We start from the raw sequence: 14,246 nt of genomic DNA on the forward strand, positions 1-14,246 counted from the left end.
ATATTGGTAGATCTAAGGTTTCCTTTATCCATTTTAGAAGGTCTGCGAATGGAGAAGCAGATAAACTCGCTAGGGATGGAGTAGCGAGGCAAGATCTAGGTTATTTTGATTTTCTTCCTCCTTGAGAGGCTGTTGTTTGTATTTTCTTTTTCTGTTTTTTGCCGACTATCTCGGTCGGCCCTGTATCTTCTTTCTTCATCAATGATATCTTAGCCATGCAAAAAAAAAATGATGGGAAGACTCCAAGCCATGGATCATAATCAATACATTATGAGGATTAGAGACACATCAAGATTTTATGGCGTTACTTAAAGCAATGTCTTGATTTGGTAGAAGCATTGGAGTCATTTATCGCCATTCAAAACAAAAATATTGGAGTCATTTATGATAGCCTGTCACAAGTATCTCCGATGTTTTCAAAATATCACGTTTTTATCGCGACATTTTGATAAAGCGACAAAATCTAGAAATAATCCTGAGATTTTAAAAATGTAGCGTTATTTTCATTTTTATCATAAAATATCATGATAATATGTTTACGATATTTTTATTTTATATTTTTTAAATTATTTTATTTTTATTGTTTTTCCCAATATAAACCTGAATTTTTTTTTTTAATATAACCCGAGATTTTCCCTTGCCAAGAAATTCCCAAGAACGATTTTTGTGACATTGATGGCAGCATAATCCAGACGGCATCGAAATGATTTACATTACTAGGACAACTTTGGTCAGGATGCTTAGTGGCAACTAACATAGAAGCAGAAACAACGAGCAATGGAAAAACCAATAGTCATTCATTGGTGTGACATGAGGGATCTAATTTTGGGAAAGTTCGCACCGAAGACTTTTTAGGAATGTAAAATACTACGAACTAGAATGATTCGAGAAGAGAAAAGCACGAAAGCGAAAGCTCGTTCTATGGAATTGTTTGCTTGTTTGAAGATCCAGAAAACATGGTGAATATATCAGGCCAAGCAAGTGTACAAGAGACAAGTTACTTCAACAATACAAATTCAGACTAGTGTGTGAGGATTGATGTCGCAGGCAGTGTTTAGAAACGCGAATGTGACGCGGAACGCGGCCAAGAAAAATCCTTCTCTACTTGGCGCGGACACGACCAATAATGCGGTTGATGCGGTCATAACTCAGGAGAGTCAAAGGAGTTCTTATTGACGCCGTAGGGCAAAACGCGGAATGCAGCCAAGAGAAATCCTTGTCGACTCGGGCGAGTTCCTTGTCATGTCAACGAGTGTTTAAACACTGGTCGCAAGAAGTGCTCCACATCAAGCGACAGACTAGAGCCGCACTCATCATCTAGAGTCAATTCCAATAGTATGTGGCTCTCTCACAATACTTAAGGATATATAAAGTGGTTATTATCCTTCAGAGTTGGTTCCATTGGAAGATAGCCTGTCAATATTATATAAGGATCAAGAGGGCAACAACCGCCATGCAACACGCATGGAAGAGGAAAGATTCAACATAAGCTGCAAGAGCTTCGGATAACACCAACAAAGTCATTGATCGTAGTATTTGGATCCCTCCCAGATTTTTACTGCCTAATTGGGAGCGCATGAGAGAGTGTCTACAAATCTAATAGAAGAATCATGGTTTTTTCTGCCCAAGCTGCCATTGTACTAGTAGTACATCAAAGGTGGTTCTTGTGATTATACATTACTTCACACGGACATTACAATTGCTCAAAACATTGTGTGTTGGAAATACTTAGTCCATTAGAAGGACCAACCGCTTGCAGATTGTGCGACGATTAGAGCCGACAAACTCTCACCATCATGCCAATCCTTATATTTGACAGGGTTAAATCTTTTCAAGCGGAGGAGTATAATGGGGACCATCCTAGGGCCCATATCGTCATCTTTAAGTGTCTTTTAGGTGTTTTTAAAGACACTTAAGTTATAAGAGGGGTATCACGATCTTTTACTATCAAAATCACTCAAGTTCTTCAAGTTATGAGTGTTTTAGTCCATAGTATTATGTTTTTGTTTAGGGCTTTCGAACTTTTTAGTTTGCTTTCTTATATGTAGTCTCAGGGCACTTTTTTGGGATGCTATGCAATGGTAACTGGTAAGAATAAAGATTTAAAGTTTCTCTCTTTCTCTCTCTTGTGTGGATGTAATGCCTTTTGAAGTGTAATGCTTTATATTATGTCACTTTTTTATCCCTAAACTCATCTTTCTCACTTCCTTTGTCTTCTCTCTTTTCTCTTATTCTTTTTTTTATAGTTCGTCCTTTTCCCTCGTTTCTTCGTCTCTTTCTCCCATTTTCTAATTCATATCTCTATGTATTTGTTAGTTACTTCCCTATTTCGTTCTCTCTTTTCTCCCTTTTCACTCTTCTCGGTTGGGTTTATAAACTGTTCTCCTTTTGTTCTTATCTTTCTTCTCCCTGATCTTCATTCCCCTTTTCTTAATCTTTATTTTTTTTGGATCTTGATCTTCTTTTCTTTCCTAATATTGATCTTGTTCTTCTTCTTGACCTTTTATCTTGATCTTGATTATCTATTTCTTCTATGTTTCTCTTGGCTGTCATTGATTTACATCATATTGGCATAGAGTTAGGGTCCTTGGAAGGATATCTGTCATTGTACTTTCTTATACTTCATTACAGAAAAAGGGCGGCCCAGTAAACGAGGCTCCCGCCATTGCGGGGTCTAGGGAGGGCTAGATGTACGCAGCCTTACCCCTGCTTTGCAGAGAGGCTGTTTCCGCGACTCGAACCCGTGACCATCAGGTCACACTGCAGCAACCTTACTGTTGTGCCAAGGCTTGCCCTCTTACATTGTATTTCTTATACTTCATTACAGTGTACTTCTTTATTGACTATATTGTTCCACACATGTGCCACAACACATGTCACTTGGTGTTTGATATGAGTAACCATTATGGAAGTCGTTTTGCTTATGTGATGGTTTCTGAGTATGTATTTGTGTTTATTCTAGCATTTCCTAAAGTTTCGTTTTAAAATTTCATCATTTGCATATGTTTCAATATGGTTCGAGGTGACGCTTAAATCCCCCAAATCGACTCGTATTCTGTTATCTCTGCACCTCTCTAAGGCTTGTACTTTATCCTCAAAATGATGCTTGGGTCCATCATAGAAAAGCCTCGGCTCATAGGGCTCAAATACTTCATCTGGTTATGACCCACCTTCAGAAGAGTCGTCTTGCCTACTCCTCAACTACCCGCCTCGCTTCGATAGGATGAACGTATATTCCTAGGGGTCATGTTGTTTTCGGGAGGCCCAAGCCTAATATGTTCACCATTGCAGTTTAGGACTCCAATCTTGGCTAACATGTCCGAGTGCTGGCCCAACGTAGCCCGAGTGCTTTGTTGCCAAGTCTCTTGGAGTTGGCCTCGACCTTGCCCTTGATGTGGAGCATTGATCCTATTAGCCTTGGGTTGAGAAACTGTACCCAACGTGCACGGCAACCTTACACTCTGGGGAGATGAGAGATGCTAGGACACTTAATCTTGAATGAGAAGACTTTATGCTAGCTAATGACACCTAAAAGATCTAAGGTTTACTCTAAGACCTAGGAAAACACTAAGAACACAAACTTCTATCAAAATATTCCCTAATAGACAAGAATCAACTAACCTAGATGCTAACGAAGATTTTATCGAACACTAAGAGGGTGTTTGGTGGACTATCTAAGGAAAACAACTAAGCGAGACTCTATTGGTCAAATTACCGAACATGAAGATGCATTAAATGGAAGGGACACTACAAGAGATCTTAAATCTGAGCTTTGATACCACTTTTGTGAAAACCTAGAGTTCGCAAGTTTTGGGAACTTTGGGGCGTTGATATGGTTTCTAGTTCAATATGGGTAGCAACCTATCTTCCCAAGACAAAGTAAAGCATAACTTAATAATAATTGTAGTTAGAGTTCTCGGGCTGTGGTCATCCCTTCGTAGGTAACATTTAGGAGGAGAGAGAGAGAGAGAGAGAGAGAGAGAGAGAGAGAGAGAGAGAGAGAGGTCTACCAGGCAAGACTATGCGAGATAGAGAGAGCGGGGAGAAAGAAGGGAATGAAGGGGGGCTCATAGCCGTGACCTAGGGAAGGTGAAAGGGAAAGGGAGAGAAATGGGTTGTTGCCAAGGTTTAAATTTCAGTGTCAGTTTCGGTCACCACCGAAACCTAAATGTTTCTGTTTCGGGCCGAAATTTCGGCCGAAATCATGTAAAAATAGGATTATGATTTCATTTAAAAAAAAAAATTTGACCTAAATGTCTAAAATTTCTGTTGAAATTTCAGCTATTTCGGTGAAAATTATAACATTTGAGTATATGTTTTTAAAATTTCAGTTCAAATTTTGTAAATATGTCCAAAAATGAAATTTCAACCGAAAACCGAAATTTCGGCAACATTTCGTCAAAAGTTAGGTGAAATTTCAGTAAAATTTCGGCGAAATCTTGTAAAGAAACGACTTCATGTGAATTTCTTTTCAGTTTGTGCTGCTGCCGAAATTTAAAACCATGGTTGTTGCATAGTCGTGATGAGGTGTGTGTGTGTGTGTGTGTGTGTGTGTGTGTGTGTGTGAGAGAGAGAGAGAGAGAGAGAGAGAGAGAGAGAGAGAGAGAGAGAGAGAGAGAGAGGTGGAAGCCCGGAAGTTCGCAGGTAATTCTGGAGAACTTAGAAGCTTAAAAGCATGGGTCACAATTTCAGATTAGGTGTTCAAAGTTAATCAATTCACCTTTAGGCTTTACTTCGAAGTTATTCTTTAAAGAAATTTCATCAATAATCTTAAGTTTGTACAAGCACAAAATTTTCCATAACAAGCGACAGCAAGAGTGCAATAAAGATAAATATGCATATCAGTAAATGTATGGTGGATACATTCTAAAAGTAAAGAAAAGGAGAAATCCAGGGCCCAAAGTAACCACCAAACTAGAGAAAATAGGCTCAAGGGTAAGGTTGCATAGTCTTAAGGGCATGAGTGACTTAAAAATATGGTCTAATATGGCTAAAAGTGTGGTAGGAAGGATCTCACCTAGAAAAGTCATTACATCGACCTCGAATCTCGTATGTCAGAGGTCCAACGCAGTAGCGATCAACAATAGATGATGTCCGGAGTGAAAAATACAGTGAGAATCTACTCATATGCAGACCGAACGAAAAGAAACAACTGGTATGAGATGAAAAATCCGCCACAAGGAGTTGCAAATCTTAGAGGAAATCAACAATATATCTCCATAAACAGCAGGGTGCCTCTAATGGCATAAGGAAAATACAACAGGGATTGACAATGTGTAAGAAACTAGGAGAAAGATGGGGAAAGGGGGACTGTTATGATGAATAGTCCCTAAACCACTCTCCAATTGTCCCAAAAGTCTGCAGGGACATCAAAGAGAGGTGGAAGCGATCAATAAAGAGGGAACTGCTGGGAGAAGAATAGAAAGGATGTAACGAGAGAGCAAGAGAAAAGAGGGCTTGCGCAGCCGGATGTTGCAATCAGTCACACAGTTTTGGAAGAGGATTAAACTGTGGAGGAATGAATAAGAAAGAAAAACATACGAAAAGCAAGAAAAGATAAGAAAGAGAAAGAAAAATGAGGGATGAAGGGAAGAGAAGAGAAGGGAGAAAGATAGGAGGAAGGAGGAAGAAACCCTACCCTTGGGCTTTTATGCACATTTTTCTCCAATAGTGCTTCAATTATGGCTGTAAAAAACATTTATTTGTGAGATTTGCCTTGAGTATGCCTTATCAATAATTAATAGGATATAAGAGTTTTTTCTTTCTTTTTTTTTTTGAAAATGGTAGCCAAATATATAAAAGAAGGACCGAGATGGTCGAAGTACAATGCAAGAAAGAATGGATATAAGAGTTTTGAAGTCATAAAAAAATTGATAAATGACTTAATACCTGTAAGTCACAACTAAATACTACTCACGTAGGGCTAATATGGTCGAAGTATGCATTGAAGTAGGGTGCGAGGTGGTGTGGACAACTCTCACTTCTAGGCTCCAAAATAGCAAAAATACCAAAATAGAAAGTGTCTACTAAAGAAAACTATAAATAAAATGTCCCTTAAGATGTCAAGCCATCAAAGCCCGGATTACATCAGAGAGGAGGGAAGAAGGGGCGGCGCCAAAATCAAGAAGAGTGAGGAGGGAGTTTGTTTAATTTACAAGATTAATAATTAGGGTAAGTAGGAGGGTTTTTGGGGCTTTTATAAAGTTGGGTTGTGGAGTTAAGTGGTGGGCCATGAGAGAGAGAGAGAGAGAGAGAGAGAGGGAGAGAGAGAGAGAGAGAGAGAGAGAGAGAGAGAGAGAGAGAGAGAGAGAGAGAGAGGGAGGGAGGGAGGGAGCGAGGGGCTACGTGGTGGGCCATGGGTAGAAGGGTAATGGTAGTGACTAGTGAGTCCTAGGGCATGTGGACATCCCCCGCATCTAGGACCAATCAAATATGACAAACACTATAATAAAGCTCCAAATAAAATAAAATAAATATGTCCATATAAGTTATAACCACACTAATCCTAAGTCTAAATCACATCACCAAACTAGGACATCACCATAGTACAATACATTCCACTCTTAGCAATGTTGCACATGCAGAAATAGTCCATGGTAGCAGTCCACACCAAGATTGCGTGACAGTCCACATGAAGAAGCTACAAAACAAGAGGGTATCACAATCCACACGAATGGTGAACAACAGCCCTTGCAAAAGCACCCCAAGAGCCCACATAAGGGCTCCAAAGTATCCCACAATAACCCACATGAAGGCTATAGAATAGTCTGAAGATGTCCACACAGTGCAACTCCACAAATTGCACGGGACAACACAAACAACCCAATTCTTACAAATAAGTCAGGCACAATCACTGCTTAAGGCAGCATACTGGCTACTCCATATAAAGGTAATCACAATCACAAATTAGGGCTGCAAGATGACATCAACGTCAAAAGAGGCAGCATAATGAACATAGCAACACAGCATCCCACGCACATAAATAGCAACCCAAAGAAATAAGGAGACCAATCACATGAAGGTTAAACAACATTCACATGTTGGGGTACAGCTGCTACAAGTAGATACGAAAGTCTCCGTAAGAAGGCACATCGGTCCATGCTTCAAGCGGAGCGACATTAATGTTCTGTTTTTCAGGAACACAAGACTCAATAAATAAAATAAACTCTGGTGATTTGAGCAAAGATGGGAATTAGGTTTTGGAGTAGTAGTAGGATCAGGGTTTCAAATACTAGCTTCAGGATCTTGAAAGAATTAAATGAGAAATTCAAACATGTCTAGGATAGTAGGGTTTCACACACAAATATGATTAGAAAATGGAGATGCAAGTATGGTTCAAATCGATGAATTAGGTTTCAAAATAGAAGGGAGATTAGGGTTTGGATGTAGTTTGGGTCCATTAGGATTCAAGCTAAGATTAAGATGAGGAGATTAGGGTTTCGATGTAGTTTGGGTCCATTAGGATTCAAGCTAAGATTAAGATGAGGTACAAGAACGGTGGAAATTAGAGTTTCATGGATTACGTCTAGGATTTCGATTAGTTATATGGCTAGGGCTTTGAATCAGGGTAGAGAAAGAGTTAGTGTTAGATTTTAGTAATTTAGATGGTAGAAAGACGTGGTTGCGGATAGACTGCTTAAAGGACCTTGGGGTCTTGACGAGGGGCCTAATATTATGTGAAATGTGATGTCTAGTTATATCAGGAAAGTGGCTAGGGAGGTACTTGAAGAATCTAGAGGAAGTGGGCCATCGTCTAAAGACACATGGTGGTGGAATGAGGAGTTCCAAAAGGCGATTAGGTCTAAAAGAGAGTTATAAATGTTTGCACAAGTGTAAAAATGAGGAGAACATTGAGAAGTATAAATTGGTTAGAAAAGAGGCTAAGAAGGCAGTAAGAGAAGCTAGAGGTAAGGTATATGAGGATTTGTACCACAGGTTAGGGACGAAAGAGGGTGAAAAAGATGTTTACAAGCTTGCTAAGATGAGAGAAAGAAAGAGCATAGACTTGAATCATATAAAATGCATCAAAGACGAGAATCAAAGATTGTTAGTAAAAGAAAACAAGGTTAAAGAGAGGTGGAGAAGTTACTTCGATAAGTTGTTTAATGTAGAACTTGTAGCTAATTTGTGAGAACTTGATAACGCTTTTGATGATACAAACCGGAGGTTTGTTCGTAGAATCCAAACATCAGAGTTAAGAGTAGCTATGAAAAATATGAAATTAGGTGAGGCTAGGGGGCCTGACGATATTCCTATTGAGCCTTGGAGATGCTTGGGTGATGTGGGTTTGGTTTGGTTAACTAGATTATTTAACAATATTTTGAAGACTAAGAAGATGCCTGATGAGTGGAGGAAGAGTACATTAGTACCTATTTATAAGAATAAAGGGGATATTCAGAGTTGCACCAATTACTGTGGAATTAAGCTAATGAGTCACAACATGAAGCTTTGGGAGAGGGTAATTGAGCAAAGACTAAGAAAAGAGACTAAGGTGTCAGAGAATCAGTTTGGCTTCATTTCCGAACGATCGACTATGGAAGCTATCTTCTTGGTTAGGCAGTTAATGGAGAGATTTAGAGAAAATAAAAAAGACCTTCATATGGTTTTCATTGATTTGGAGAAAGCATATGATAAGGTTCCCAGGAGTGTTATGTGATGGGTCCTTGAAAGTAAAAAAGTGCCTACTAAATATGTTGATGTGATTATGGACATGTACGATGGAGCAATAACTAGTGTCAGAACCACGGATGGCACGTCTAGTGAGTTTCCAATTACAATAGGACTGCACCAAGGATCAGCTCTGAGCCCTTATCTTTTTACGCTAGTTATGGATGAGCTTACGGAGGGTATCCAGAATGAGGTGCCGTGGTGTATGTTATTTGCAGATGACATAGTATTAATCAACAGAACCAAAGCAGGAGTAAATGCTAAGTTAGAGTTATGGAGAACTACTTTGGAATCCAAAGGTTTTAGACTGAGTAGGTCTAAGACAGAATATATGGAATGCAACTTTAGTATTGTAAGGAGGCGGGACGAGGAATGTAGTAAATATGACTGGACATGAGGTACATTAGAGGGATATCTTTAGCTATCTTGGTTCAATTCTACACAAGGAGGGAGGGACTGAAGAGGTGTTAACCATAGAATAAAAGCACTTTAAGTTGGTTAAAGTGGAAGCTTGCCTCAGGAGATCTGTCCGACCGTAAAATCCCTACCAAGTTGAAGGGAAAGTTTTATAAGACAACTGTGAGGCCAGCCATGCTGTACGGCTCAAAATGTTAGGCCACTAAGAAACAACATGTGCATAAGATGAGTGTAGCGGAGATGCAAATGCGTAGATGGATGTGTGGCCACACAAGGTTAGATAGAATTAAAAATGAAGACATTCGTAAAAAGGTGGGGGTGGCACCAATTGAGGAGAAGATGAGAGAGCTCTGCTTAAGATGGTTTGGACATATCCAACGTAGGCCTTTGGATGCTCCGGTGAGAAGAGGCGACTTGTGCCAAATTGATGGAGTAAAAAGAGGTAGGGGCAGACCGAAAACAACTTGGGTAGAAACAGCAAGGAAAGACTTGATAGCTAGGAACATAACAGAGAACATGACCTTGGATAGGATAGAATGGAAGAAAATGATCCACGTATCAGAACCCAACTAGAGTCAGGATTAGAGCCGGGTAGATTCCTTCATGAAATTTTTCTAAAGGATTCATTTAGCTGACCCCAACTAGTTTGGGACAAAGGCTTTGTTGAGTTGAGTTGAGTTGAGAAAGACGTGGTTACAGGTTCGAGTAAGGTTGCGGGCGAGCCTTGGCGCAACGGTAAGGTTGCTCCATTGTGACTTGGTGGTCACAGGTTCGAGTCACGGAAACAGCCTCTCTGCAAAGCAGGGGTAAGGCTGCATACATCTAGCCCTCCCCAGACCCCGCAATGGCGGAGCCTCGTTCACTGGGCTGCCCTTTTAGAAAGATGTGGTTAGGCTAAGGCTAGGGTTATGAGTTGAATATGTTAAAACTAGGGCTTTGGAGATGGTCACAAGATTGAAGATGCAAGCTTAGGGTTTTGGGATGGTGAGCCTACATCTTCTAGATCTTGGACAAGCTCTAGAATGGCTCTGATACAATCTTAAACTTCATGATAGATCATCCACACCCTCAATTTGTATGAAAGAAAGGAGAAGGAGAACGAGAAAGAGCAAAAAAAGGAAAGAAGAAGAAATATGAAGGAGATAGAAACCGTGGATGTTGTTTTTCTAACTCCACATCCAATTTACGTTTATATAAGCGGAAGAGAAGAGTCAAGAGTTACATATAAAGGCACTAGGGCCATCCTAAGGTGGACCCCTTCCTACAAATGAAAATAAACATAAGAAATAACTAAAGAGTTACACCAAAACATTAATATGAATCTACCTATGTTAATTTCCTTTTTAACAGGGTTGAATCAAGACATGCCAATAGAAAAATAAAAAATAGTAAAACAAAGAACATTCCAAGGATACAAGCTGGAACAGTTCAATAATCATGGACATATGTGCTTTTGATGGCATAATCCCACACATTGTCCGTACCTGTCATGGGGTATATTGTGGTAAACATGAGTGTTGGGCTGCCCCCCTAGTGTTGGCACAACAGATCTAAGTATGGAGAATCTGTCCAGGAGGCATTATTAGAGAGCAACTATGGAGTGATGTGTCGGGTATTTTCAGGCCTTGTTGGAGTTAGGACTTAGGAATGCTATTGAAGCGGAGGAGATTCTAGTTTTATATGTGATTGTGCGCTTTGTTGTCTCTGTCTTTTTTTTTTCGGAAACTTTTTTGTTGATGTTGTATCTCTCGTGCTGGGACATCTTGACCCTTACCTTTTGTTCTTCAATGCCTTTGTATTTATTCTTTTGTCGGTTGTCCTGCCTTGAAAAGACTGCTAGGAAAAGGCATACCTAACCACTCATGCCTGCAGTCAAATTAATATAAAAAGCTTTAAAGTAAGTTGTGTAAGGGGCTTTACGTGAGCCATTAAAAAAAAAAGGGGTTTATGTAAGTAGGGCGGTTACTAGCAATCTCTCGCACAGATCAGCACCCGGACTTGAAAGGAAAAAACTCTGAAAGGTATTTGTCTTTAAGATATTTGACTTGAAATAAAAACAGATTATAGAGAGATTTTAAGGGGATTTTATCTGGGACGTGTTCTATTAATGAAAAAATAGGGGAGACATATTTTCAGAATGAAGGCATTTCTCTACAAGTGATTTTAATTCAAGAAAATGCTCTCCTAGGAAAAAGTTCTTTTTACATGTTTCTTAGAAAAACCAGCTCATTGATTTCCGTGTCCATTCATTTTGGCTTGAGCCCGTAGACCCTTTATTTGATCCGTGGTCTCTTCCTGGGAGACAAATTACAAATGAAAGTAAATTTTGGGCATATAAAACGTCCACTGAGGAGCTGCCTAAGCTCTCTTCCTTCTCCATGAATGATGAGTTCTGTTGCTCTGATGGCAAGCTGTTGTAATGGCTATGTTGAATTCAGCTGCACAAAAGTGACCAGTGGGTCAATTTTGTGCACCTTATGCTCATTCTTATGATTCATGATTGATGTGTGTGATTTCCTGATCAAAAGTTACATTTATTAACAGGTTGCTGAGAAATAGGGTCTCTGCTCAACAAGCCCGAGAGAGAAAGAAGGTTTATGTAAATGTTTTGGAGTCAAAAGCCAGAGAGTTGCAAGACAAGAATTCCAAATTAGAGGAGAAGATTTCAACTCTTATCAATGAGAATACCATGCTTAGAAAGGTGAACTTTTATGGACATTGTTTGTCCAGTGATTGAATCTCTAATGCTAATTTTCCATTTGCTCTGTGATTGAATCTCTATTGCTGATTTCCCATACCCTCAACTGGTTATAGTTTCTACCCTTGCTTTTCTAAGGAATAGTTTCTCATGATGGACAGGTCCTTATGAACACAAGGCCTAAAGTTGACGATAGTACAGAGCCTCTAAATGATCAGTCAGGCAACAGCTCCCATGTAAGAAAAAAAAGTACAAACTAGTATTTATGCAATCTTATCCGTAACTAATTGTAAGTAAAGATGGATTCCCATATTTCAATTTCGTACTTACTCATCTCTACCTTGACATGGTGGTGGTCTAGATCAATTTGAAAGTAAGTCTACCTTTCCAGCTGCAAACATGGCTATGTTTTAAGGTTTCATTTGTTTGTTATGTGGTCTTAGTTCAGTTCTGTTCACATCTTTATTCAGTCTGTATGATGATAAATATGTATAGAATTCCTAATAGTTGATTGTGAGAACCCAGATTTTTTAGCTTGTTCTTTAGGTGTTATTGATCATATTGCATTCAAGACTATCCAGTGAGTATTTTGCTTGCGGCAACGCTTGTGAGGGGCAACCCAGTCACACAAATCATCTTGATTATTTCCTCTAGCCTGGTATTATTTTCAAGTGCTCACTAATCATTGAATAAAATTTTAACTGAAATTTCTGGGCCTAGTTGATTTGGAGCCCTGTTGTAGTGCTATTTTGGTTGTGTCAAACGGCCATTGGATGGCTTGTTATTCAGGAAAACAGGGTATCCAGTCAGAATTAGTTTTCCTTTTTCTTTTTTTTAATTAGTTCTAAATTAGCTGTATATTTTCTGCACTACATGACAATTTCACCTGTCTCCCAACATCTCTTGCTGATTATTCTGATTAGCATTATATTACACGCTAACTGAGGGTTTGGTCATCAAAATGAGAGTCATCTGTTTATGTATACTGGTGATTAGCTTCTTTTCTGGTAAGAGTTTTGACTGCAATGGAGGAGGCGTAGTTCCGAAATCAAGAGGATGAGGGATTTGGTATCTGTATTTCTCCATGGGAAAATACTATTCATGAAAGATACTTATTGCCGTCCTCCCCCCCCCCCCCCCCCCCCCTCATTTACGTGATCAGATCTCTTGATCCGAACAGCAACCAATGCTGTTGATCCTAGGCCTTTGATCCATCGATCCTCACTTAGGGATCCACCAAGAAAATCTAAGCCATTGATTTTTTGTAGTCCTTTATGACTATGGCATGAGATGTCCGTTCGGGATGGGACCAAGACCATGGGGTCCACTCACGATGGATGTTCTACAAGATCAACGGTCTTGATTTCACAAGCACGCCCCCCTTATAGTACACGAGAATAATTTTCTGCAGATGCCCCATTTTTACTGTTCCTCGGACCACCAAAGTTAGTTGTAATTTATATGAGGAATGCATTAATGAAGATGAAAAGCAAGATGTCAATCCATTGCATATATCTTCTTCCCAAATTTACATATGAATCTCCAATTCTCTCATCATGAAAGCTATCTACTAGCCACTCAAATACTCGTATCCCATCATTTTACCTTCTTATAAAACTAGACGACTCAGTAGGAAGTGAGTTTCATGATGGTTTCCATCACCTATATACCTATTGTCCTAACCAGTGATTGTTCCCATATCTCGTCTCCTTAAAAAATGTTTGTAGAATTCTATTCTAAGCGTGTTTGAGCACCCTTCTTTCTTTTGTTTGCGATTGGATTACCTCCGCTTACCTCACATATTTCTTCTTTCATTGGACTTCAATTGTGTTAGGAAATTTTATAAGTGAAAAAAAAAAAAACCTAGAGATCTTGAATCTCCTAAAAGTTAGGATCTGCTCCTCGATGTTTAACGAGATAAAAGAAACACAAGGTGTGCCTACGTTTTCCAGATATTAGGATGAAACACTCTTTTCTACCTTTTGTCTCACTTAAGAAAACTCTCTTTCACCCAAAATACTCTCCCTTTGCACTGTCACATCGTGCACATTAGTTCGCCCGGGTAACCGATCACTGCCATAATACAAGACATCTCCTCAACAACATTGTGAATGCTGATTAATTTGTCTAAATGTCACACATGAGACATTTTAGAGTTTGATTACCTCACATATTTCTTCTTTCATTGGTCTTCGATGGTGTAATGTGACAAAATTAAAATAAGATATTTTCACGAATGTTGATTAAATTTTGTCTAAATATCATACATTCCATCCTATCGTTGACCTGTTTCAGCTTCCATTATTGTTTCCGCCAAACCCTTGTAAGTAATTTTCAGCCATTGAACAATGTAGTGCGGTTATACGGCATTTAGCTCAACATTATCAGGAAAACCACAGGCGTGTATATAAAACTTTTTTTTTTTTTTTTGGTTTATGCTATTAGAGAAGCAAATGATATTGCA

The 14,246-nt window shown here is 39.2% G+C and overlaps 1 protein-coding gene across 2 annotated transcripts in view; it reads left to right on the plus strand.

Moving 5' to 3' along the window:
• Positions 1 to 12,322, plus strand: part of HYH (HY5-homolog) — a 43,572-nt gene extending 31,250 nt beyond the window's left edge. For both annotated transcript variants that reach the window (XM_077363118.1, XM_077363119.1), the window contains exons 3-4: positions 11,629 to 11,785; positions 11,944 to 12,322. In XM_077363118.1, the coding sequence (XP_077219233.1) occupies positions 11,629 to 11,785; positions 11,944 to 12,042 (256 nt within the window). In that variant the 3' untranslated portion in view covers positions 12,043 to 12,322. The remainder of the gene's footprint in view (positions 1 to 11,628; positions 11,786 to 11,943) is intronic.
• Positions 12,323 to 14,246: the final 1,924 nt, after the last annotated feature.

This window comes from Tasmannia lanceolata, unplaced genomic scaffold (assembly GCF_043159265.1).
Source record: "Tasmannia lanceolata isolate RefF3 unplaced genomic scaffold, GAP_Taslan_0.1 ptg000019l, whole genome shotgun sequence".
NCBI classification, from domain to species: domain Eukaryota; kingdom Viridiplantae; phylum Streptophyta; class Magnoliopsida; order Canellales; family Winteraceae; genus Tasmannia; species Tasmannia lanceolata.